The following is a 26,552-nucleotide window of genomic DNA, read 5'->3' as shown; positions in this document are numbered from 1 at the left end:
GCTATTGTGTGGCCCTAGATGCCTCTGCACATGGTTTTATATAATAATATATGAGATGATTTTTCAAAAAAAGAAGCGGCAGGTAGGTCAGTTATCTCATATTCCCTTTATATATGTGATCTGCATCTTGCTCAGATAGCTAACAGGAAAGCTGCTGGCCATTTTTCTAACATGTCGCAGCAGTTGGCAACATGTACAAAAGGGTCAGTGTGAAAATTCTTCTCTTGTGCTAGAATCATTGTCTTCTCGTGCTTCTCTTGAGAGCTAGGGCTACTCACTCATGACCACTCTTCTGATATGACCCTCTCTTATGGTGGCAGTACAATTTAGGGGGTCTTTGATGACGGAGCCAGCAACACTAGTCATAAGTGCATATAATAGTCTTTATTTTATAAAAACACAACCACTGCAAATAAGACCCAATGAACAAATCACTTTTTTGTTGCTGCTGTGGAAGGTTCCAGTGCCTCTCCAATTCGCTACTGGAATCCATAAGTTCAGATTCGTTATAGCATCAAGTAGTGCCATAACATTTTAAACCACATACTTCATCCTAGTCTTTCAAATGTATGTCACCTGCAAAGGCGAATTAAAATGACTGCCACATTTTTATCTCTGTGAGATACGGTTCACTTTGCCTTATTTAAGATGTTTTAGGAACCTGGTTTCCTGCTACACCAGCAGTTTTTGTTGATGTATGTACATTAAACACATTTGTATAGTTCTTTTGCACTGTTGGGGTTTATGTTTTCTAACTTGTTTGTTTTATAAACAAGCATTTCAATCAGTGGTTACTGGCGTGCATCATTCACAAATGCAACCAGTGTTAGTTGATTTTTTGGCACATTTGATGCACTGTGGGGCTGATTAGGATGTCAGTGGGACCGACATGCACGACACGTCAGTGTCAGTCCCACTGACATCTTTAACTGCGGTCAGACCGCCCCATTACGATGCGGTGGATCTGACCACATTGCCCAGGGACCGTCGGGTGTGTGGTCGGATCGCATTCCCCACAATGGGGGCGGTGTCTTCTCAGGCAAAGCCGTGGGGATTATGATCCACCTTTCTGCCAGCCATTTCACATTGGTTCTTCTGACGTGAAGAGGCTGGCGGAAAAGCTTTTTTGGGCCCCTGTCCCCCATGGCCTTTAGCTATGGGCCTTTGAGGACACCTGTGGTGCCCCCCTAAACATCCCTTCATCGTGTGGCAGGCACCGCATGGTGCAGGGATCCTTGTAAACATGCCTCTTTGCATTGGGGCTTGTGCTGCGGCCCTGTTCCGGGCCGTAGCACAAGTCTCAATGTAGTGAGGCATATTTCCGACCACCTCCACGGTGGTTGGATCCTAATTTAGAGGTCGGGACCACCGACTACCTGTCGGTCAGTTCCGTTCCCGCAATGATGGCGGTCTGATGCTCGTCCAACCACCATTATAATCGGCCCTTGTGTATGTATCTGCAGATTCACGGATATATACTTGTTCTTAATTCAGTTGATATTTGGCATTTTAATAAAAAATATTGTATAATTTATGACACAGCACAGACAGCAATATTTTTATATGGACAGTACTGCGGGTGAAAATATGGACTGTGGAATTTAGTTAGCAGTGTGTATTTCCACAGCAATATTGTAAGTGCTGAATTTATCCCGTTAAGCATAAATGGCTCATTTAGGACTTTTAGCACCCAAATGTATTTATTTATTTTATTTTAAAGTTTTATATAGCGCTAGCTTGACCCGTAGGTATCAGAGTGCTTTACATACACACTGTAAAAAAACAGACGGAAATTGCATTACATAGTAGGCAGGCAAATACATGTTCTAGATGAAAGTTGTATACTTTGATAATCATTTTAAAGGATCCAAGTAATGTGACCAATCAGTATTACACTGTAAGGTGAGAAGATATAGTAGAGCTCTGAATTGAGAGTAGGCAGTGGATGGATTAGACAGGATGGAAGAGGAGAATTTATGATAGAATGGGTGGCTTTGGGTGTGGTACTGACTTTGTTAGGTATGGGGCATACACCCAGTAATATTTTCATGGATGACAGAAAGGAACCTGCGTATGTATCAGTAAACAGCCAGCTTCATTTAGATCAAGATGCAATGGCTAAAGAGCATGGAAAATTTGGAAAGTTGCATAGCGTGTGATAGAAAAAGCAAGTATTTTATTGGGAGGCTGGGACGTGTGTAGAAAAAGGTGGCTGTCGAAGGTTAATGTTACACTGGATGAACACATTTTAGAGTGGTTTACCTTCAAGGAATCTGCAAGCTGAAGTTTGATTTTGCAGATATTCACATAGTTGTCACATAGTAAAGATTAAGTTGATGTACGGACAGATGGATAGATTTAAGATGACCGATGAGAAGGATATTGAGTTTGCCATCAGCTGAGAAGAATGGAGTCACGAGCAATGTAAAAGGTTGACGGGTTATCTTCAAGGCATTAAGTGAAGATAGTATGTGATCATAAGCTTATCTTAGTTGAACAATAGCAGTGGTTACCCATCTCGAAGTGACCCTCAAGAAGGTATGCAAGAAAAGCTTTGTAATGCAAGGTATATGGGGATCTAATTAAAACAAATCAGGTGATAACATTTTGAATGTTACTATCATACTGATGGTGGTCAAAACTGAAGGTGGAGATAAGTCTTATGAGTGCGATGGTGGAGAGGGAGCACAGGAGACAACGGAGGACACATCCTTGGGTGCCTCACGTTCTTGGTGGAAGGAGTCAGATGAGGAGAAAGGAGACAGGTAACAGAGCAATAGAACACAGTGTTGTGTCATTCTGCAAGATAGAAGGAGTGAAAGGCAATTGCCATCTTGCGGTTCTCAGAATGGCCATAGGGTGCAGCAGCACATAGCAGTCTTGAACATAATTATAAATTCTTTGCAAGTTTTCATGTTTTTAATCCCACTGGTGATCAGGTGATCTTATTTTGATTGACCGAAGCATACTGTTTTACTGCGATGACTGATCATCTAGTTAAAACGTTAAACTATTTGCATTGTTACACTGAATCTAAGCCCAAATGTGGGCTTGTTTTATAAAGTGTAAAGGTTTTAGTCTCATGGAGCCTTTTGGGTCATAACATGGTTCTGGAAATCTAGAACTGAGATCTGTTAGTGACATTCATAGTTTTCCTACCTGACGCATCTATGTTCTAATGACAGACAAAACATCCTCGTACTGTAACTCACAGCTAGATTACAGTGAAAACTGTGGCAACAAAGAAATGTCCCAATGAGAAATAGATTGATTTTATGTGCATCTGTATGCATAAAATGGTGCATGACATTCCTTTTAATTTACATTTTAATTGATTATACCTTTGAAGTATTACAAATCTTGCCAGCGCTTGTAAATAAAAAAATAGAGCATCACTAACCAGATCTCTTCATTGCATTTCCAGGTGATGGTTTAGACAACAGTGTAGCTTCACCCAGCACAGGCGATGAAGATGATCCCGACAAGGAGAAAAAACGTCATAAAAAGCGTGGCATCTTTCCCAAAGTAGCTACAAATATCATGAGGGCGTGGCTATTCCAGCACCTTACGGTAAGTGCCTATTTGGAATAGTCTTTATACACAGGACCATGCATTATATATGTGGAAGGAAATGTTTCTTTCTTTGATGGGATTTGTGGTATTGTGTGGGGTACATCCCTATGGTTGCAAATAAAAGGCTTGGTAATGATTAGGCTTTAGACAGCGCATAGGTCAGACTTCCAGTTTATGCTCACCTCTCTTGAAAAAGCTGGGTAATCTTGTGAACTCATTGATGTTACATTAAACAGGGTGTGTGTTGATCAGACGTGACTTTCAGTCTTTGGATAAGAGACTAAATGGTACAATAAGGGACACCAAATATGACAATCCAAGGGTCGTCTGTATGGCACGTGCCTAAGTGCATGTGTCAGGGCAATCTAGTTTCTTTCAAATGTCATGTGCACTTGATGGGTACTGTTCTGTCACTATATATGTATAATTAGTATAGTTAACTTTTGCTTAAATCATAAATCATTCGTTTGGGAAAGAAATCAATTCTTCCTAAACTATATGATTAGATAGGACACGCTTAGCAAATATTTTATTTTTATGTTACTTCTATTGTAAAAAGTAATCTGTATACTGGTTATCTTTGATGAGTGTGTAAACGTTAAATTGTATATTGCCATGTTTATAGAATGTGTTAAAGGGAAATAGAATCACTAAATATCATGAACTGGTTGGAATAGAAAATGTTCAGAAAAGAACGTTGTGGAATGTTGGTATGTTTTTATGCTTTTATATAAAAATCTGTGAGTCTGAGACTCATTTGTGTGTTAGCATGATTATTATGTAATCAGGACTGGGGAGCTTTGCTATTGAAGGAGTGTCCATCCAGGAGCCTTTTCCACTAATGGTTGTTTACTGGATACGAGGCACTTGACTTATATAGATCAGCCAACCTTAAGGAAGTTCTTCATGCTAGGTCGAACAGAAACAAATATGAATGGTAGATTAGAATAATTATAAGGACATAAAATATATTTCACTGAGTGTTATTTTGCAACCCATTACTTGTATGAACGACATTATAGTATCATGGAAAATGTTGATGTCAGTATATGTCACTCTGTATACATATTGCTGATGCCCGTTGAGGCATTAACTCTCTCTTGGCTGTCAACAATAAAATGATGTTGTGGAAAAAAAACTTTCATTGGCTCCTGGTAGCTTGTTTGTGTAAATTACCAAAGTGAATATGTATTAATTCCTCAATGTCTCATGGACTACACATCCTGAAGAAACAGTCTCTAATTAGTGGTATTGAATTCAGATTATACTCAACCAGAAACATGGAGGACTTTCATTGTCTGCTTTGGTTAAAGTCCAGAAAACCAATCCAATCTTAAACTGTAGAGCTAACATGTAGGATGCGGGATGCAATTGATTCCAAGTACAGTCACCATTTGGAGCTGGAAGTGATCTTTTTGTGCAGCGGTGGTTTGGCCTGTAGGCCAAACTATATTTATGCCAATTGCCATGCACACAAAAATGTGTTTATTATTATTACATTTAGATATTAAATATAATGGGCTAGACTCGATAGTTTAGTTTGTTTGAATAAAATATATGATGGAAATTTAATAATAGGACATCGATAATAATAATGCTAAGTGTCACGTGTCGCCTGGTTGTAAAAAATTGTTCAAGATTGTATCCGCCCTTTAATCTTGTGATGCAACCTATGTATACATTGGTTGCATTGCAAAATCTCTAGTTGTAGTTGTTGTAGTCCAACCTGCCTAATGTATATTTATCAGGCATTTATTAGGCATGCGATTTCCAACCCATGATTGACTACAAACACAGAAATGGTGGCCCACAAGGAACAGCATTCCACAATCCCTGTGTGTATATTCTCAAAAGGAAAACCTTTTTTTTTTTTAAATAAAGCAGCCCATGTTTCTTAAAGGAACAGACACATCTTTGAAAAATCCAATTTCGATTCACACCAGGAGGAGCAAGCTGTGGGTTCCTGGAACACTGTCTGCTGTCCCCAAGGTCACCTGACTCGATTTCCAAAGGGGAAACTATCCGACTGGGATAGTATCCCCTTTGCAAATGTGTTACCAACCCCATTGAGGAGTCTGAAACTTTTCAATGACTTGTGACTTCATTTGCAAATTATTGATGCATGCCATTCTGAATACTAATTTGGAGGGAATACCTCTATCACACCATTCCCAATTGCAGTGAGAAATCGGACGGAATAAGTTAGTACATAGCAAAAAGGCATTGCTTTGTTATAAAATTTGTGATTTTTTTCTAATAGCGGGATTCGCGACCACAAAATAAATTTCCACATCTGGCCCCAAGTTTTGCTATTTCTAAAAATAATAATTATTAGGTCTTGCAATTTCTAGGTCCTGTAAAAAGTTCTAACAAACATCGGCACCGCGAAAATGGTCTGGCTTTAGTGTGTCAATGTATGTAAACATAGTATTTCCCAAATGGTTTTAAGTAAATATTTTTTAGCATATTAAAGCCTGCTCTGTTGGCTTCACCATTGCTAGGTAAAAAGTGACAAAACAGCGTAATTTTCTGTATATAATGCATCTAGGAGATACATAATTGAATGTGGCAAACAGTATGATGATTACGTGTGCTCCTAAGATTTAAAATGGTCCCTCATGCATTCCAGTGGAAGCACTCCCAGAAGGTAGAACGATACACCAAAAACCAAAAACATGAGGAAAAAGTAATACTCCTCTGGGTATATTGGTAAAAATACATCTTGAAATCAATTGTTATGTCACGTCAGAACCAAAAGAATCCAGAAAAATAGCAGTGGAACAATATTTATGTGATTCCTAATATTTTGAATTTACCAGCTCGTTCAGCTGGGTTGGATAATATTCTCATTGTATATATATATATAGTTTTTTTCATGTTCTTTCAAACTTTTTTCAACATTAGATTAGAAACGTTAAGAGGCTTCTGATATGTTGTATGATATGTAGTTTGAAAAGATTAAGTACAGTTTAAGAAGCAAAAGCTATAGGTGGCTGAAGATGAATTTTAGACTTCTAAGTTTTATAATTGTTTTGCTCTATGTAATTTTCAAATGTATGTTTAATTGTTAAGGTTGCCATTAAGCAAACACAAACTTATGTAAAATATATAGCTACATACTTATAACTCCCCTCATATTGATGCACTAAATAACAATAATGGCAACCCCCCCTACGGTTTTTCACCTTCAAGAGACTGCTTAGGGGTGGCTGATTAACATACATTTTAGTGTTACTATTGTAGAAGGCGTTGGAGCGGGAATAGTTTAAAATCCATTTTTTTTATGGAAACGTACTCCAGAATAGGGCAGGAAGGAGAGACATGCCTGCTTGCCTCCTCTTACACCCAAACTGACCTCAGGTGGGGCAAATGATGGGAGGGGTACGAGTCATTCTTCAGCCTTGACCAAATAAGAGCAGCACACTCAGCATAGTGAAGGGAAACTTGAGAATACACTTAGTCCAAGCCCTGTCACGCGTATTTGATGAATTTGTTTTTCCAAATGAGACTTGATGGACTTACATTTGCCCACATATTAACCAGACTCAGTGCTGTTATGGAATCTAAGTTTGGTAATACATTTCCATTTACCATCAGAGTTCACAAATATCTGCTTGTGGCCATCGAGGAGCACAGGTCTGGTGCACCCCAGTATACTGAACAGGGGAAGTGGTCGCCAAAAGTTGTGTTTCGTGGCCAGAAGGAGACCTGAGTACGCTTGGCATCTGGATTAAATGGCCTTTGGGTTAAATGGCCCACCCATTCCATTTTCATTGTGAAGGCTTCACTATTGTTAATGTAATACCCTCTAGTAATAATGCACAGTAGCATACACACTTTTATTTCAACTTTTCGAGAAATGCTCAAAAAGAAAGCCCACGTTTGTTGGTTTACACATCTTACTCAGCTACTTTTTGGTGTCTGAAAACAATAGGGCATTTTTATTATTTTCAATTGTCCATCAGCCTTAGCTTGAGAAAACACTTAAAGTTTGAAACCACATAAGAACGTGCTAAGAAAAACAACGATATTCAATCAGATCTTCCTGTGTTTTCCCCTGTGAGCATTAGAGTGGCAGACCATTGTTCGTAGTGGACATTGCCATTTGAACTGCACGATTCTTCTACAAAATTGTATTTAGATTAGACACACACTTATGGATAGAATGTTTCTTTAGTTTTTTTCATTTATTTGTATTCACTGACATATTTGTTTTTATGCGTAGATGTAATACAAGCAGTACAACCGTTTCTAAGTATTTCGAAAACATTTAGTTGACATTGTGTAATATATAAAATAAGTTTTTATTATGTTCATTTTCTTTAAAATTGATGGCCAATTATTTTTGGGAAATGAAAACGTTTCTAAAGAACACGTGTGGAGTCACCAGATACTTTGTAAATGCTGTAATACATTCAAATGGACAAAAGTACTGAGGGAAGACTAAAGTGAATTAAAATCTAGAAATATTAGGCAATCTGATCATAGGAGTTCAAGACAAGGAAGCGCAGCTATGACCCGTACTTGTAGTTCTCAATGTTTATGCAGAAAGTCATTCTTTTAATAGTTAATGATAATAGTATTGTTGATGCTTTAGTAGTTCAAATGTAAGGCTTAGTTTCTTTTTATTTAATCACAGTTGGCTTAGCAAGAATTCTAGTTTACTTTAAAGGTTATTATTGCCTGCATACAAGGCGGCAACTGCCCCCTCCATGGGCTAATTATGTTGGATTTTCAGGCATTTATGTTGTCAGGGCAATCCTGTGGTAGATTCAAATTGTGCGTTGTTTACAATCTACGGCAGGACACATTTTGAGTCTTACTTCACTTAGCATTGGTGATGTTGTGAATAATTGGCAGAGATAGCCTGGTGATTGGGCAAGGTATTTATGTATAAGAATACATGCCTCAGACTGATGGGCCTTTTCAGTGTTTGACAATGGAGCACCCCTAGTAATCTGGAAAAACTTTTCTACTGTAGGGCCAAGAATGAATGCATAGATACATTCAATCCTGAGGATTCTAAGCATAGTGTAATGCTAATTTCCTCACTCCTGTAGGAAGAAAGATGCAGGTAGGACATACCTGGTAGGATTTATGAGATAAGGAGCTAACGTAATAAGATGTTTTTTTCTATACATGGTAGAGGTTTGTGATGTAAAGCCACAGAGGATTCATTTAAGATGCAGGATAAACACCAAGTAAATTAATTCATCAGTGCCCTCTTAATCATATATAATTGCAATATATGCCAATATGAAACAACAATCCATTCATTGTCCACTATCTGTGAAATTTAACTACAGTGCAAATAATTGCCTTGTGTGCAAAGCAAGTTTTTTCAGGGGAAATTGTGATGTGGAAAACATTGTTTCTTTATAGCAGCAATTATGTTTATGTGCCCAACAGACATGTGTGTGCTCTATGACACATTGGCTTCACTAAAGAGTGGTACTCTGCAGCAGAAGATAAGGCCTGTTTAAAGCATCAGTTGCCTGCTGGTTTACACATTGGGTGGTGTGGTCCGCGCATTAAAGAATGGGCTTGTATCTCTGCCCCAGCTGGAACTAAGGACTCAGAATGTGGCTCACATTAAAGCTTGGGATTCTAGCGTTTTGCAGACAGGTTTCTCGAGGGAGAGCATTGAGGTGACAACAGTGACTACTGGTGGAGTCTACTAAAGGAAATACTGCTTCAGTTGCGAAATTACACATAATTATGTGCTTCTTTCCTTCTTCAGTCAAGCATATCGGATATAAAATGTTCATTATGGCCTTTTGATTTTATTTAGGATCTTTGTAGGATTCTACTAAAATGTGTTGTATCAATATGCGTGAAATCAGTTCTTTCTGAAATGATGCATCGGTTTCAGTAGTTTTCCTTTATGTAGAATCCCTTATTGTTATGAATGACAACCACATGAGCATTTTGGCCTTATTAGGGCATATGGCCGGACCGCTTATCTGTGTTACTTTTACTATACCAGTAGCTGCCTCTCAACTCCTCCTACATTCTCTCTAGGAGTAAAGCCCAGAATATAATTACATTTCTTCATAACTGGTATTCGTGAATGATGTTCTCTACTGCCTTCTATTTCCAAACATAACAAAACCTTTAGGGAAATTTAATATACTGTATCTCAATTCAAATACCCCATGTTTTGTGGATTGCATTCAGCATACATTGATTAAAAGACAGTGGAGTCACTCAATTTTGTTGACTGAGTACAGGAATAGCTGAACAAAGCGTGACTTAAGAGATAACTGAGTACAGTATCTTGTTGCCAACCCCCTAAAACAGCTATTTCCTACATGCCATTCCAGTTATAGACATCAAGCACTAAGTAGTTGTTTTTTTACAAACAATTTCTTTTTTTTAGAAAGTTAAGTGGCTAGCAAACAATCTGTGCGTTATTTGGATGGTCAACAGGTTTTAAATCCTTTTACCATTAAGCTGTCAATAGTTATTGTTATTGTTATTTTTGATTTATATCGCGCCCACTCACCTGCAGGTCTCTAGGCGCTCGGAAATCGATGGTAGGAACAATAACTTAGCAATCACAAAGAGGCATCCACTAGCCTATATAGCACTCATGGATCTTCTAAACAGCAGTGTTTTTAGCACCTTTCTAAACCGTAGGAGATTCCCTTCCCTGCGCAGCGTCTCAGGTAGTGTATTCCATAACTGAGGAACTAACACAGAGAAGGCTCTCCCTCCCTTGGTTACAAGTTTGTACCGGGGACAGACCAATAGCTGAGAGTCTGAAGATCTAAGAGTTCTCATTGGACTGTACACCACCAAGCGATCTTTAATGTAGGCGGGTGCCAGACCATAGATTGCCCTATGAGCTGTGCACAGAGTCTTAAATTCCACTCGCTCTTTGATAGGGAGCCAGTGCAGGCTCTTTAACAGTGGGGATGCTTTGGATCGTCTTGGTAGCCTGAAAATAAGACGTTCAGCATCGTTCATGACGACCTGTAGCCTATTTGTTAGAGTTTTCGGCAGGCCGAGATAGAGGGCATTCCCGTAATCTATCCTCGAGATCACGGTGGCCGCTACGATAGAGCGCATCATGGATTGGGAGAGAACGGGGGCTAGCTTCCGTAGCTGTCGGATGATGTTAGTGCAGCTTCCCACCACAGAAGAGATCTGACTAACCATTGATAAATCGCAGTCCAGCTTGATCCCCAGGCTCTTTACATTCAGGCTAGGTTTTGGGGCCGGACCTAACTCCGCAGGCCAATAGAGGTCACTCCATGGTGAGGTGGCAGATGGAATCACCAATACCTCGGTCTTATCTGGGTTAATTGTCAAAAGATTTTCCGTCATCCATTGAACAGTGTACCTCAAGATGTTCTGGGCTTGGAGTTGTGCGGCACTGGTGTTATCGACACTCAGCAACAGCTGGGTGTCGTCCGCATAGTTGAATACTGTACAGCCCATGCACGCCAGGGAAGCAATCAGAGGTTGCAGGTAGAGATTAAATAGGAGTGGGGACAGGGCCGAGCCCTGAGGCACCCCACATTCTAAAGTCCCCACCTCAGAGATTTCATCCCCAAGTTGTATCCTTTGGGTCCTTCCCAAAAGGAAGGATTGCAACCATCTGAGGGCCAGGCCTTTGATCCCGAAGTCACTCAGTCTCTCCAGAAGCAGGGCATGGCTGACGGTATCGAACGCCGCTGAAAGGTCTAACAAAATCAGGGCGCTCGGTTTCTTACCGTCAGCCAAGCCTCTCAATTCATCCAGCACCGAGAGCATCACCAACTCGGTGCTGTGATGAGCTCGGAACCCTGCCTGTCGCTCATGAAGTAGGTGGTGAGACTCCAGGTACATGGACAGAGATTTTAATACATGTTGTTCCAGTATTTTTGAGAAAAATGGCAGCTGAGAGATAGGCCTGTAGTTCTTTAACACAGCGGGGTCTGCGCCTGGTTTCTTCAATAGGGGTCTTACACATGCTTCCTTAAGTTCAGCTGGTATATACCCTGTCTCCAAGGATCTCTTAAGGAGAGAGATGATACGTTCCTCCAATAAGGGGCGAGCTACCTGAAAGACCCTGGGAGGACACGGATCTGCTGGAGATCCAGATTTGATTCTGCCCATCAACTGCCCCAGACTCAGTGTGTCAATCTCTGGAAACAGTGCGATGGTACAGTCAACCGGCTTATGAGGGACTGTGGGCATAGCCATCCCATTTGCCATGCCCCTTCTTATCTCCTGGATAATGGTTCTCACTTTCTCCAAGAAGTATCCCTGGAAGGCATTGCAATTTATGGGAGACTGAGAGCTTTCAGATTTTTTACTCAGCTCCGACAAGATCTTAAAAGTCTCTTTCTGTACATTAACTGCCTTACTTAGGCGGGACTCATAATATTCAGCTTTAGCTAGAGCAATAGACTTTTTGTATAGGTTAAGAGAGTTTCGGTAGAGGTTCCTAGCTGAGTCCTGTTTGGTTTTCCTCCATCCTCTTTCCAATGCTCTAAGTTTCCTTTTATGGTCCCTCAATGATGGCGTAAACCATGGAGCCCCTTTACCAGGTCCTCTTATTAGCTTCGTTCTTATAGGTGCTAACTGGTCAATAGCCTGAATCAAGCTCCGTGTTAAATCCGCGTATTCCTGGTCCAGACTACGACCTGGGCTCAGAGACCGGTCCATTGGCAGGAGCACCTTGGTCAGGGTTATCAAATCAACCTCTGCCCATTTACGGATTCTCCTAACTTCCGGTGGTAAGTTATTTATAGGGCCGTTAATGTGTACCTCACAGGATACTAAATGATGGTCAGACCTTATACATGGGGCAACATCTTTAAGGGCCACATTTGGATCAGTGGTCCACACAAGATCAAGAACATGACCTTTAATGTGTGGGAACCTCCACAAGTTGTTTGAAACTTAGAGCTGACATCATGGTGTCCAATTGGCGCGTAGGCAGGTCCCAATGGGGCTCATCCCAATGTAGGTTAAAATCTCCTGTTACTACGATTTTTGTATATCGGGTACGTAGGTCCGACATAATGGGACCAAAAGAATCATAGAACAGTGGGGTTGCATTGGGTGGGCGATAGACAGCTAGCACCACCCAGCATGAGTTATTCACAGTAACTTTTACCCCAAGCAAATCAGCTAGATCGACTGTCTCTGACAGCAGTCTTTCCACTAACAGAGCTTTTTTAAAAAGGACCGCTACCCCTCCCCCCGTACATTTCTGGCTGTTACAGCTGCTCTGCTTAGTAATCGCGGTCTTCTGACTAACCTGGGACCATCTTATTTGGTTGCTGTTGCTGGGCTGGTCAATAAGTGTAGGTTTGCTGTGTAGAAGCAATGACCTTGGGCTCCTTGTAGTTAATGATTTAAGGTGAAAGTCTGAGGTTTGTGTTACATCACATTATTGGGCTACTGGTGAAAATATGTCTCTGTATAGCTGGACCACTTCTGGAGTAGACAATTCTGCTACACAAATCTGTCACAGGAAACCCACCAGCAGATCCTGTGACATAAATACATCTGGCATTCTACTCCGTGCAGCCAATGCTGCTATGTGTTGAGAAACACTTGAGAATTTGCTCACCTCTAGGGGGCAAGCCACGATGCTGAGAGGCATTCTCTTGACCGGTCATGTTATTAGATCATCATTATGTTAGTGAACACAGTTGAATTCAGTCCCATGCCAGGGCAGAATCAGTGGCCGGTGTGGCATGGGGAGTGGGGAATTTGATCTGGAGTGTACAAGTGTGTTTGGAATCAGTCCCTGAAGTCCATCGCTAGTCTTATCTCAGTGTCTACAAGTCTAATTGTTCCTGCATGCTAGTATATACTTCCATTTCCTCTCTGAGCAAAACAGTGAGAGGTGTAAAATTGAGAGACTTAGTGGACTGTTATGCACATTTTTTTATTTTTTTACATTTTTTTATTGAAGTTGTATTCAGTATTATACAGTATGTCATAAAGTAAAGATTTCACAAAAACGTATAATTACATTCATTTTCAGTTTAACCCGATATGTAACAATTTACTCAAAATAGCACCCCCAAATTTGATCGAACTTTTTTGCACCACCGACTCTTTTAGCATATAATTGTTCACTTTTCCTAACCCTTTTCATTTTTTCAAACCATTCCTGAAATGTCGGAACTTGTGTTGAAAGCCAGTTTTGTAACAATAAAGATCTAGCAACGGCCATTATAATGTAAATCAATTTTGCCAAATTGCTTGTAAATGTGCATTCGGGATCATATCCAAATAATAACATTTTTGCATTGCATGGGATTAATAACATATAATAAGTTTTTAGCAAAACAAAAATTTCTTCCCAAAAAAACTTAATTTTAGAACAATACGCCATAATATGAGACCAATTGGCCTGCTCGCAGTTACAATGTCTAAAACAAATAGCAGATGCATTGTTATACATTTTGGCAATGATTACTGGTGTGCGATGTAATAGCCATTTGCTAAAATAAAGCATTCGACGCCAATTGGCGCCACGCAGTGCACAGAAATTAAGCTGGCAAAATTGAGTGTATATAAGTCCAGGATGTTAGAAGAGAGCAGGATCCCCAAGTATCTTTTCGGTTTTGAATTGATGCAGCCTTGTAAATCTATGTGTAGAACTGGGTCTGCCCCCCAACAAACCAATATTTCGGTCTTTTTTTTATTAATTCGATAGCCTCCCAGGGCTTCGAACTCTTCAAAAATGTTGAGAATATAAGTCTGAGATGCAGGATCAGGTTTAATTAGTAACATGATATCATCTGCATAAAGTTTGATCTTGGCCATGGCAGTAACTGGTGGAGTGATGTGGAGACAGTTCCTAATGGCAACAGCTAGTGGTTCGATAAAAAAAGCAAAAAGAATAGGTGACAAGGGGCAACCTTGCCTGGTGCCGCGTTGAACTGCTATTGAGCCTGCTGATGATTTATTTATAATTATGTTTGCTCTAGCACCCGTGTACAGATTCTGTATCAAATTAATATTATGTTGAGAAATAGCAAACTTTCTTAAAATAATAAAAAGGGTGTCCCATACCACCAAATCAAACGCTTTCTCTGCGTCCAATAATAGAACCAAGGCTTGTATCCCACGTGAAATTACTTCATTTGTTTAAGGCCAAGGGAGCTCAGGCTGCAATGGCACAACAGTCTAAACTTAAGGTGTTGATCAAAGGCAAATTTCATTTATTAACCGATGTTGAAGAGGCACAAGAGCTGCTTAGTAAAATGTCGCCTGGTTAAAGTTAGCTGACGGAATTTTGGAAGGGGAGGGTAGGCGGTCAGGGAGGGGATGCTGGGAGGCTATGGGGTGTTATATCAAGACACCTCTAGGATAGGGGAAGAGCATCAGTGGCCAGTGTGGGAGAGTGCAGGAAAAAGATGGCCACAGGTGAAGGTTGGGGTGGGGGTTGGGTCACTGGGGGTAAAAATTTGAAAAAATTGTGAAACTCCAGTTAATTTTCAAATGGATTGATATCAATAACTGCAGTTTCATGCATTGTAACCTGACCTTAGAAAAAGAAGCAAATCACGGTCTTAACTATACAAGAAGCTCCTACAACTGTTTCCAGGTTTAGGTGGGTACTCCAGAACAGTAAACAGTGACTGCCTCTCTGATGGCGTTTAGAAAGAATATTGTAAACAAAAATAGTGTGGGCCAACGTTTCAAGAATATCGAGGACAAAAATATCATGAAGGAACGTTTCTAAGCCTAGATTTACTATATATAACTCAGCATATATGTACTTTGACGATATATATATATGTATATACCGTCAAGGAACGTAGATGTGAAGTTAATAATAGTAAATCTATACTTTCCTATTTGCACTTACTTTCTAGACATTGTGGTCCTCGATTTTATAGACATAATATTCTGTTCATGCGATATTTGTGTTTACGATATTCTGTCAGTGATCCCACTCTGACCCCTGACCAAAACATGCCAAATGTCTAGCACAACCATCTTAGAGCCTTCTTTGGGCAAAAGCCAAACCCCTATGGGTCTTGGGCACTATGTTCTTCCAGATGCATCTGCAGTTACAGAAAGGTTGTTTTTTACCGAGAACCTACTCCAACATGGCATACCTTCAACTACAGTGGAGGAAGGATTTATGAATTATGGGGTCTCAGAAGAGTTTCTTCTGAACCTGCATTATCAGTGCTCATGTTGTGCCAACGATAGCGAATTCTAACTAAAGGCTTGAAAATTATCTCAATCAAACCTTTACTTTATGCCATTCTCATCGAGGAAGTAAAGGTGTAATTGTCCATAAAAAAACTTTTAAATATTATGTCCTTATGTCAGCCTCTGCAAGAATTATTTACCTAGTTTTCCCCAGTAAAGATGCTCGACCACTGTCTCTCCAACTATGCTCACTATACTGAAATATTATTATAATTTACTAAAACAAACAAAGTTCAGTCACTAGAGGGCAGTGGCCAACTCATTTTTTGCCCGGGAAGGAACTTTAATTTAGACAGTGTTGTTTCGCAAACGCTTCCATAAGCAGTAACATTGCAAAGTTATAAAATCCAGCACATTATACTCCAGTCCATGCACATAAGTATGCACTGAAAGAGTAAAATTGATCTGTTTCCTCAAATAACTCATTCAAAATAAAAAAACAGAGCAAACACAATGTTCATAAATGAATTAATTTTTAATCATCCCACTTTTTTTTATATATATGTCGCTGTTTGTGTAAAAAGTACACAACCATTTTGGTTTGGCCAGAACAATTATGCGTTCACCATTTTTTCCCCTTAATTTTAGTTGTCTGTATATTTTTGGTGCTAAAAAATGTAAAGACCAAACTGTTGCTAAATCACCCGAAACTGAAAACACTATATACTTTTGGACTATTTAGGGCAAACACTGCAGCAGGAGGACCCTTTATTGCGCTGTTCTGTTTTTAAATTATGCAGCCCATGATAACCTATTTAAAAGTTTCTTTGATACAGATAACCATTTCTTCTCTGTCAGTTCCTAATAAAATCTAACAATTACAATCCCTACTGTGTGTGACTATTGAAGCCTTTATAAAGAGTTAAACAAAGAGTTGCAGGAGGAACATGTGCAATTTCACTTCTTCTATAGCATAGCTCATCTTATCATTTGGGTAGTTTTTGATATATCTAAACTTCGTGTTTGTTGTTGTAGTAGGGTGTTCTGGGTCTGTTTGCTGGTTGTATTCTCTTAGTTGCAGGTGAGATGGCAAAAAAGCACATAGGTTATACCAGTTGTGATTCAGATTATTGATTTGGTAAGGGTATGTTTTATTCCTTGTGGTTTATAGGCCCTGACTCCGAGATTGCATGGTATTTCTTTTTATAAAATATATATTTAAATCAGTATTTATTTAACAGTCTTGTGGAGTGCTCATTCCACAAACAGGTAACAGGATGATATGCATACAACTGAGTTTATCCAATTACAGGCAAATCTACATTGCCTGTATATGTGCTCACCGTTAAAGTGACCAAGAAATGTATTAGAGAGATTGTGCAAATGTGTGCAATTTTTAGGTGTTGTCTAAGACACTATGCAGGCTCTGGGAAAAGATATTTATGACTAATGGCCTGGAGCCTGCCCATTACTTTCAATTTTTGTCTTGTTTGCTGTCTTCTAATTGGCCAACTGGTGCCAGTTTCACTCCTCTTTTTTCATGTGCAGCATGGTCCAAGTACTGATTGCTTCATTTTGATTAGTATTCTTCTGCTGCGCGCACTGTGATTCAGGTACTATTTTCTTTCTTCTTCCTCATTGTCTGTGTTGCTTCTTCCCTCCCACCCTCCATTGTCCATAATTACTTCTTAATAGTCTGTGTTGCTTCTTCCCTCCCAACTCCCCTTGTCTGTGTTGCTACTTCAGTCCCACCTTCCACTCTCCCATTATCATGTTGATTCTTTCCTCTCGCCTTCCCCTTGCCTGTGTTGCCCTCCACCTGCCATAAGAAGAAAAAGTTCTATTAGGCGACCAGTGCGGGTCACGTCTCAGTCCTTTTTTACCCTCCTGTTTATCCTATTTTACCTTCTTGCTGTCTGTGTTGTTTGTTTCCTCATTCCTGCTGTCTGTGTTTCCCTGCACTCCCACCTTCTCTCCCATTGCCAATTTTGCCCACACCAGCCACAATAAGAAAAAAATGCTCTATTGCGCTGTCCAAATCACTGTTTTTAAAAAACTTTTTATCCATGCTGCACAGCAGCCGCACTACTCTACAACATGGCTAAAATGCATTGGCAAATCAATAGCTCTCGCATAGTTGAGACCTATTGGCTTTGCCAATCCGTGTGTGTATTTAGTAGCACAAAAAATGAATGAGATTCTATACTGGCCATTGACAGTGTAGCATTGTCACATTTGTACTTTGTTTTTCCCCGTGAAAATGAGTGAAACACTGTGTATAACTTGTTTCCGGTTGCCGAAAATGCACTGGACCAATGTATTGCTCCAGTTTGTTGCATAATTTAATCCATTCAGAAGGCTATGGACCATACCAATTAACAAAGTCAGGTTAGATGTCAAGTAGCACTGCATCAGGGTGCCATTATCTTAAGTCTGTGGGTCTGTTAATTCTACATGTACAGAATTTTAAAGTTTGCAAGTCTTGCAAGTGATAGTTATTAGTGGTAATTTCGTCTGAAGGATCTCTTTGCTACTCATTCAACCTTCTGAAAGGACTTATAACTTGTGCCTTTCAACAGGGATAAGTAATATCTGGAACTAGCTGTTTCACTATTTTCCCCCTGAATAGCCTGTGCATTGAAAAAGAGTATCCTGTTCCATGTTCATTTCAATAACAAGTGGGAGTTAAATAGAAAACCTCTAAGAAATGTGTACTGGACCTGTTTTTGTTATTTATCACTACAAGTCAGAGGTATGCTTTCTCATCTTCCTTGATGAGAAAAAGAAAAGTTCCACAGGAGGATTGACATTGGGAAGTAAACATTTCGGAGTACCATATTGACTTTCGTCAGAAACAGATTACCATGTCCAAAGGAAGAATAGAATAGAATTTCGCAGAAAGCTAATTTTTTTCTGACTCTTTTCATTAGAGTGATACTCACTTTGAGTTGTCTGCAAAACTGGTTGATTTGAACAGACACACAGTCAACTCAAGGGTCAGAACCTAAGATACTGAGCAGTGTCAGAAGTAAGATCTTTATTCTTCTAGATTAAATATATATCTTGATACAGGACTTTTCGATAAGCCTCACCTTTTAGATGATTTGTCTTAAATTATAATTTAATGTTAATTAATGTATATGAAATAAATTATAAAAGGCTCTCTGAGCTAATGGATATTTCTAAATTGGAATATATGTCATTGTTTCAAAAGGTATATATTTAGTGCTGGATATCTATTTACTCCTAAATATCAAATCCATACACATATCAAATGGTATACCGATTGAAGATAAATAGGATGTGAGTATTTCGCAGGAATGTATACCAAAGCTGTCCTTACTTCTGTGAATCATCAATTAAATTTAGTAAGATGTATTAAAATAAGTTAAAGTAATTTCAATAATAGGACTAAGAAAAAAAGAATCAATGTAATAAAAGTAATGTTAATAATGTAACATGTTTTTATTCTAATGAATTATTTTGTTATGAAAATCGTTTTTAAGTCAAAAGCAATAAAAATGTTAATTACATTAACATAAATATCTTATGGTAGTCAAAGAAAAGGGAGGATGTAAACTTACGAGAAACTCCACCACTTTTTAACCCCTTGCATGCTCGTGACGGAACCATTCCATAAGCCACGGTGGTGCTGTGCTGGTGACGGAATGGTTCCGTCACGGCCCGGCCGCTGCGCTGAGCGTTCTATTAGGAACCATTCCGTCACAAGCACAGCTCCACCGCGGCTCGTGACGGAGTGGTTCTGTCACGAGCATGGCGGCGCCGCGCGACCCCCCCACCTCCCTAGCGCCGCGGCAGAATTCCCGCCGCGGCCAAGGGGTTAAAATTAAAAGTGAAATTAGAAATTTATTTTAAGTACTGTTTGGAAGCATTCCCCTATACTGTTTTAAAAAATATATATATTTTATTAATAATTTAGCATTCATTATTACCCTTTCTGAGGTCTCTTCCATTGATAAGTACACATTTAAATGACATTTTAAAATTAATTATGTTGAATATTGAGATTCAGATACACTGATGAAGATATTATTCTGACAAATGGCAGCTGAAGTAATGGGACTGATTAAAGGAATGGAGGAGAAGTGATAGAATCGCGAAGTAATGGAGTTGAATTAATAGTGGCACAAGTATCGACATGTGTGAATTATAAAGATATTGCTTACCTGTGCCATTGCTAAAAATGATGTCACAGTCCTGATTTGTTGTCAACATTTGTTTGGAATTGTATTTTGCTGGATGTTTAGCCTCCATAGCTTCATGAAATCTGCAGAAGGGAAGCCTGAAGGTCTCACATTTAATCATTGTTCGAGGTGTATTGCTGTTTAGAATAGCTTAAGGTTTGTGATTGCTTTCAGATACGACGTATTTTATGTGTTACAAAGTGTCTGTAAGTACCAGTGTCCAAAGGATTGTGGCTTTGATGTGGGCTGGTGGCGAATTAGGCATGATAGGCCATTCTTGTCCGTTTTTAATACATAATTGGAACAATTACATATCTAAAACTAACAGCTCAGCGTTTCACAAATGGTAAATATTAGTGATTTAAGTATATTCATTTAAAACTGTAATGTTTGTTGTATAATACTACCCCTCTGATCCCCCCAAGCACCTCATGTGTGAATCCAGATTATTGGAATCTGGTTTAAACTGGACCCCACAAACAGTATTCTTCTAAAAAGAAAGATATTACAAAATCGGCATGAAGCCTATTTGATCAGTTCTCGAGGAAGTTTGTTCCCAGGGCAGAAGCTGACTGTTGTGATTTCGGTTCATAAAGACTTCTTGGTCCATTTGAACAATCAGGTTGAGCCATGTGTGGGTACTTTCGGATTCTCTTTTCAGTTGATGCAGTACTGCAGAGACAATCTCCTTAGAAGCAAGGACAGTTTACCAGCATCTAGGGAGTCCTTTAGCCAATAGTGGACAAAGGGAGGCAAGACTGTAAGGCTCATGATTAGTGACTAAGATGCATCATAAGGAACTTGTGATTTTGTCCTAATGTAAATTAGTGATGTTGAAAAATGTACCCGCATATAAGCCACAATGTGCCTTTTTACACTCAAAAAGACAGTTCTCGGGTCAATATTTCCAACTGTAAAGAGTTGCGTTCTTACAGGATATCTCTAACTCATTTTGCCCATTCAAAATGATATGAACTGTTTGAAAAGTTTGCTAAAAAATATGTATAAGTAATCAAAAGCTCCTTAGCAAGGGTGCAATGTACTCTGATGAGATTCAATTTGCTTCCTCCTTTGCAGCCCTCCCCATCCCCTGGCTCCTTTCACACAACTGGCATTTTCCTGTTTAATTGAAGAAGAAATGAGTAGTAAATGAAAGCTGCTGCCCGAAATCCCCTGTGAGTGTGTTTTGCACTTGGCTCTCTTGTGAAAAGACAATTTGCAAAATTATGTGATCGAGTAATTAGATGAAGCCTGGGCTCTCGGTTGTTGCTGTGCTTATGCGGCAAGGGCTCACTCTCAGAAGAAAGAATAACGGATTATTACCTTGGCTCGTTGGCCCAAAGCTTCTTCATTTATTTGTAAACAGAATATTTAGTGACCGCATAGGAAGTTGCCGTAATCACCAGCTCGTAAAGTAACCACAGCAGAGCCTTTGAATTTTTACAGAGCGCTCATGTAAAATTTAAGCTGGGAGGCAGAATCCCTGTTAATGTAATTAGGATCTAATTTACCACCCTTTGCACACAGATGTAATAATACCTCCATATTAATTCTATCTCTAGGCTTGTTGAATGCTGCTCAGTGCTGTCCCTCCCTGAGCATAAACAGGTGTGTGCCCTGCTAATTCATTTATGCTTCCAAAACACTCCACCATGTTTGAGGAAAGAGTGAATGGAAGGAATGTTCGCAAATGAGGTGGTAATGGACAGTTGCCCTTTATGTTTTGATGGATTTCTCAGTGGTTAAGTAAATTAAAGCACATGCTTGGAGAATCGATAGGCTTGCAGGGTCGTGGTTGCGCCTCATAGACTTTCGGGCAGATTGACAGATGTGCTGCATATGACCCATTTAAGTATTAATGCTCGAGATACTGCTTCTGTGTGGATGGTTTTATGCCCAGAAATCACCTGCAGCGTGGTTTAGCAGCTGATAATATTGTATGTGTATAGAACTCATTTGTCTCAGTTTAGCAGTTCCTGAGCATCCGCTAGGGTGCTGTTAGCTCCTAAAGCTTCTGCCAATTTCCCTCTCTAACACTTGTGTTTGTTGGGCTAATTATTTGGTTTTTGTAATAACATGGGTAGCTAGAATAGAGGAACAATAATACAGCGAGCATGTGCATTGAAAATAAACGTGTAGTTATGTGCAATAATTCTGCTTGATACTATTTAATGCATAGTCCATGCAATACAGTGTGATGTGTTGTGGAAGGTGAGATGATTCCAGTACCTCATGTGTTGGGCTCCAGAATTTCTCCGGCAGTCTGAGATACAACCGCATGGCAATAGAGACGAGGTTCTGTGGGAGGAAGTTGCTAATTATTCATGGACCGGTTACTTTGACTGTAGACTGTGCTGTTCATAAATTTTGGTGTGCATTTTTCGGAAGTTTTTTTTTTTTAATCCAATGAGGGTTATACATTTTTTTTCTCCAGATTGTATAAGTCAGTTTCTGATTTTATATAGCTTGTTTGCATATTGGGTATGCTGTCTAGAAATTGTATTGCTTTGTGGGAGAAATTAGACTCCTTATTATGTCCATCTTGAACTATTCAAGAGTGTTTCATTGGGTGAGGTCTCATGCTGCAGGTCTAACCTCTGAGCAATCATGTGAGTGTATGGTACTGTTAATGGAACCAGCCATCATGAGGCATGTTCCAAGGGTGGTGCCCTTGTGGGCAACTCAAAAGTTGTTGCATGCACCAGAAGAAATCAGAATAGAGTATCCTATATTTAAGTACTAATTTAAAGATTTTTCACCTACTGTCTGTAAACCCAATCATAATCTTTGCTATTTTTTCTTTAAAGAACCCTAAAAAGGTTTTTCTTTTTTCTTCTCGGAATAGAAATGTCTTTACTTATCTCATTGTTAATATGCAAGTAGATTTGAGATTTTCAGAATCAATTTTCACACGTACTGCAACTTGTTGAATTGCTTTTATGTGTTTGGATAGAGTGCGAAGAAAATCTATTGTAGATGTTTGAAAGTACCCACAAAGTTGCCCCTTACCAGATGTTTATAATATCTCAGGTGTTGGTCACTCCACACCCCTTGCCTGTGAAACCCCACGTTCTCACCCTCAACCTTAAATCTACAGGGCTGGGTAAATTCCAGCATAATGAAGAATTGTCTACCACTGTAAGCACAGTTTGCCTAAACAAGTGTACGATTGTCTGTCTGGTATGAAATTCACAAATGTAGATGTATTTTAACACTATGCAAGGGCACTAAGGCTCCAATTTACAAAAGAAAGACTAAAATCTACTAATGTAACCCTCCTGATTATTTTGGGTGCATTTCTGAATTTTTTGAATTCTCAAAGAATTACAAGAGTTTTCCTGGAAACCGGTGACCGTTACTCTCATAAACTTTTCCTATATGAAAAATATTTATGAGCACGTCTGGATACAAAAATGTTATGCTGAAGTGTGCTTGCACTTTAGTGTTATTTTGTGTTTATCAATAGAGAAAAGAGCTTGCCATGGAAAAACACCTTCCCCCACTCCTCTTTCAAGTTTTGAAATATTCCTTCCCCATTCCACCCCTAAAAATGATTTCCTGCCGTCCTTGACAGGATAAATATTTGGCCATATTCTGTGTGGAAAAATACACCCAAATAATAGAATACCCACAACTTGTAACGTTGTTGATGTTGAACACATAGCAGGTACCCCTCGCTTGAAACATACATAAAGAGACGCTGTGAGCAAATTTGCTCACGCAGGAAATTCCACCATAGTAGCAGAATTTTATGGCTGAAATAAACTGCAAGTCAGCTAAATGGTTTTGCCCTGGTTTATCAAGATATGACCACATTTAAGTACACAAATGCATTTCAGAAACAGATCTTTAATTTGGAAAATGTTGGTAGTAGAATATATAAACTGTCTGACACAGCATCTTTTAAGCTATGCTGAAAGAGTATAACTTTTGTTTCTCCGCCCACAGAGATTTTGCTCAATGGGTACATTTACACCTTGTAGGTCAACAACTACACTGTTCTACTTGGTGAAGCAACTGTTTATGAGATGGGAGTGAAATACCAATACTCTTACTCCGTGGTCCAGAAGAATTTCCCACTACCTAACACATTTCACAGGACTTTGTGTAATTACAGATATTTTGCTCCACTTTTACACTTAATGACTTGCTTTAGAGCTCCGTGCCACCGAACACTGTGGCAGTTTCACCAACTAGTCTCTGAGGGTGTGTAGCTAAAAGGAGTGGCCTGGCTCATTCCCAGGAAGATGGGAGCATTTGTTGATTGCTTCCAGTCTCATGGGACACCCCTCAACCATCATTTGAAGTTTCCCAGGCTCAGACCCAAGCAGTAAAGTTGCACCTGCCCTGCTTGACTTTATTCCTTAAAACCTGTAGGCCCCTGTTTAGTGGGTTGTAGGTTTTGTCCACATCACCACTTTTTAACCCTGCACTACCTTCCAAAATCCCTCACTCGGGGGGAATGTTTAATATAGAGCACGTAATGAGGAATATGTGCATAGCTGAATGGGTTCATAAGGTCACCTCAGGACACCCTCCTGTAAATCAGGAGGTGCCCCCTTATCAATGTAAATCCACTTTACCATCGTCCTCTGTAGTAGACATTTTTCTTATACCAGACTGCAATCTCTGTACGTCAAAGATTGACCAAACTGCGGGCATAGGAAATAGGCTGTGCTTGCATATATGTGGCATATGGAGGTGAACCTTACACTTAGTAACTATGTTGCACAGTTATACTTCTTTCTACACTGACTGCCCTAGTGCTGTATCTTATCTCTCATCTGTTAGTGTGACTATGCATGGAGTGATATTGTATCTATGCACTCACTCACTACATGTTTTACATACCGACTTTCTGTGATTTAATTACGGCTTCGCTGTTCTAACCTTCAAGTTACAATTCAGAAAACTAACTATTCTGTTTTAGTGTCTGGGACAAAATTTGGCATTTTCATTTATGTATATTTTTAAGTGTGGCATAGCCGTATTTATTTGCTGAGCTCAGTTTACTATGCGAAATGAAAATCTATGTAACAGTTGATAATTTATGTGGCTGTAAGTTCCCTGATTTACAAGGGCCCTAATGACAATGTGGTGACAGAGGTACTCAGAGAAATGTTATCATGCTATCAATGGTTAAGTGAGAAATGTTTCAATAAGTTACGTGGGAGTTAATTTGATGATTATTATTTTAAAACATTTTGATGTAAAAGGAGGATCCACATTATTAAAGAAATTGATGTTTTGGGCTTATGTATTTTCCTGTAGTTCATTGTGCCTTACTGTGCATCACACTGGTGAGGCCCAACAAGAATAACATATTTCAGGGCTTCTTGTAATCCATTGGGAGCGTTTGTGGTCTGTCAATTGTGGCTGGATTGTCTGTATTGAGGCAGTGTCAAGACTGGTTGTATATGGTTGGTCCCTTTCTGTAGTGGCACAAAGAGCAACAAAATAATAGACTGAAATGCGGCCCAGAGTGCTTAAGAACAATAGCTCCAAAATATTACTTTCAAAGAACAAACTTTTGCACTAATCAGATTATTGCTTTCTGTCTGTTTAATTTTTTTAGTTTGCCTTTTCTTACTATTGAAAGTAGAATTCTTGAGTCTGTCTGTTGTTTTTACCGTTGGCATACTCAGTTTTCTTTTACATTATGTGTGATACAAAAAAGTGCATGTGTCTAACTTTATTTATATATTTACTTATAACATATGGATTTGTATTACACCGGCTGGTGAAAAGAAGGCCCTTCGTGCTAATAAGGTTTTTTGTGTATTTTAATTTCTGTTGTTTTCAATAACTTTTCAAACGCTGACATTGTAGAAAGGTCGACTTTTGAGCTGGTGGTGAATGTGCTGCTGTACTCGGATTGAACGAGAGGACGTTCCTGGTGGCCGCCAGGGCCACGCCGTGTAGAAAGAGTGATGACAGAAACTTGTCGTTCGCTCGCATCCAGCTTCATTGCTATGGTGACAATATGCAGTGCTGAAAGTTATCATTACGGTTCGGACACCGTCCTCTGCGGGTACTGTGCCCGCCAGCCTCGTTGCCGCCGCACATAAGAGGTGATAGCCTCGGTAGCAGAACAACACTAGATCTGTAGTGACAGAAATGATGCATGGATTTTGGATCCTGCCTGCAGTTGCTCTAAGCACATTTGCCAACCCTGACAGATTGTTGTGTCAGTGACAACGATGCTTATATGTGTACAGCCACTTCCTAGCATTGCAGAGTTCTCTGCGGCTTTTTCCTGTGTGTCAAGGACTCCTTAAAGCATGGGACAAATCGGATATTTTTTTTTTTACCTGCATTTCCCGATTGTTTTGAGGACAGTCCTATTCATGTATTGGTCTCCCACAATCAGTCTGTTTGCAAACTCGAAGCTGCTCCCTGAAATTCTGCAGTCTAAAACGGTGCATCTTGAAAAGGGTCATTTGTTTTTGTCCCGGCCATTACGGGTCAGAGGTCACTCGGAATCCAGAAGTCATTAGTCAGTGGCTGTTCTTTGCCGGATCCCCGGGATGCCTGCTCGCCAGTCACCCATGGCAACCTGGGCCAGGCATGTTGTCAGTGGCCTGGCAGGGAGTCTGCTTTTCTTTGCATCCAGTTTGCATTGATAGCAAGTGGTGCCATGGCTTTTAAAATAACAAT

The 26,552-nt window shown here is 39.6% G+C and overlaps 1 protein-coding gene across 2 annotated transcripts in view; it reads left to right on the top strand.

The window, feature by feature from the left end:
- MEIS1 (Meis homeobox 1) overlaps positions 1-26,552 on the top strand; it is a 172,230-nt gene that overhangs the window by 85,529 nt on the left and 60,149 nt on the right. For both annotated transcript variants that reach the window (XM_078649405.1, XM_078649404.1), the window contains exon 8: positions 3,425-3,570. In XM_078649405.1, the coding sequence (XP_078505531.1) occupies positions 3,425-3,570 (146 nt within the window). The remainder of the gene's footprint in view (positions 1-3,424; positions 3,571-26,552) is intronic.

This window comes from Lissotriton helveticus, chromosome 6, assembly GCF_964261635.1.
Source record: "Lissotriton helveticus chromosome 6, aLisHel1.1, whole genome shotgun sequence".
NCBI classification, from domain to species: domain Eukaryota; kingdom Metazoa; phylum Chordata; class Amphibia; order Caudata; family Salamandridae; genus Lissotriton; species Lissotriton helveticus.
This window is presented reverse-complemented; position numbering and strand designations above follow the sequence as displayed.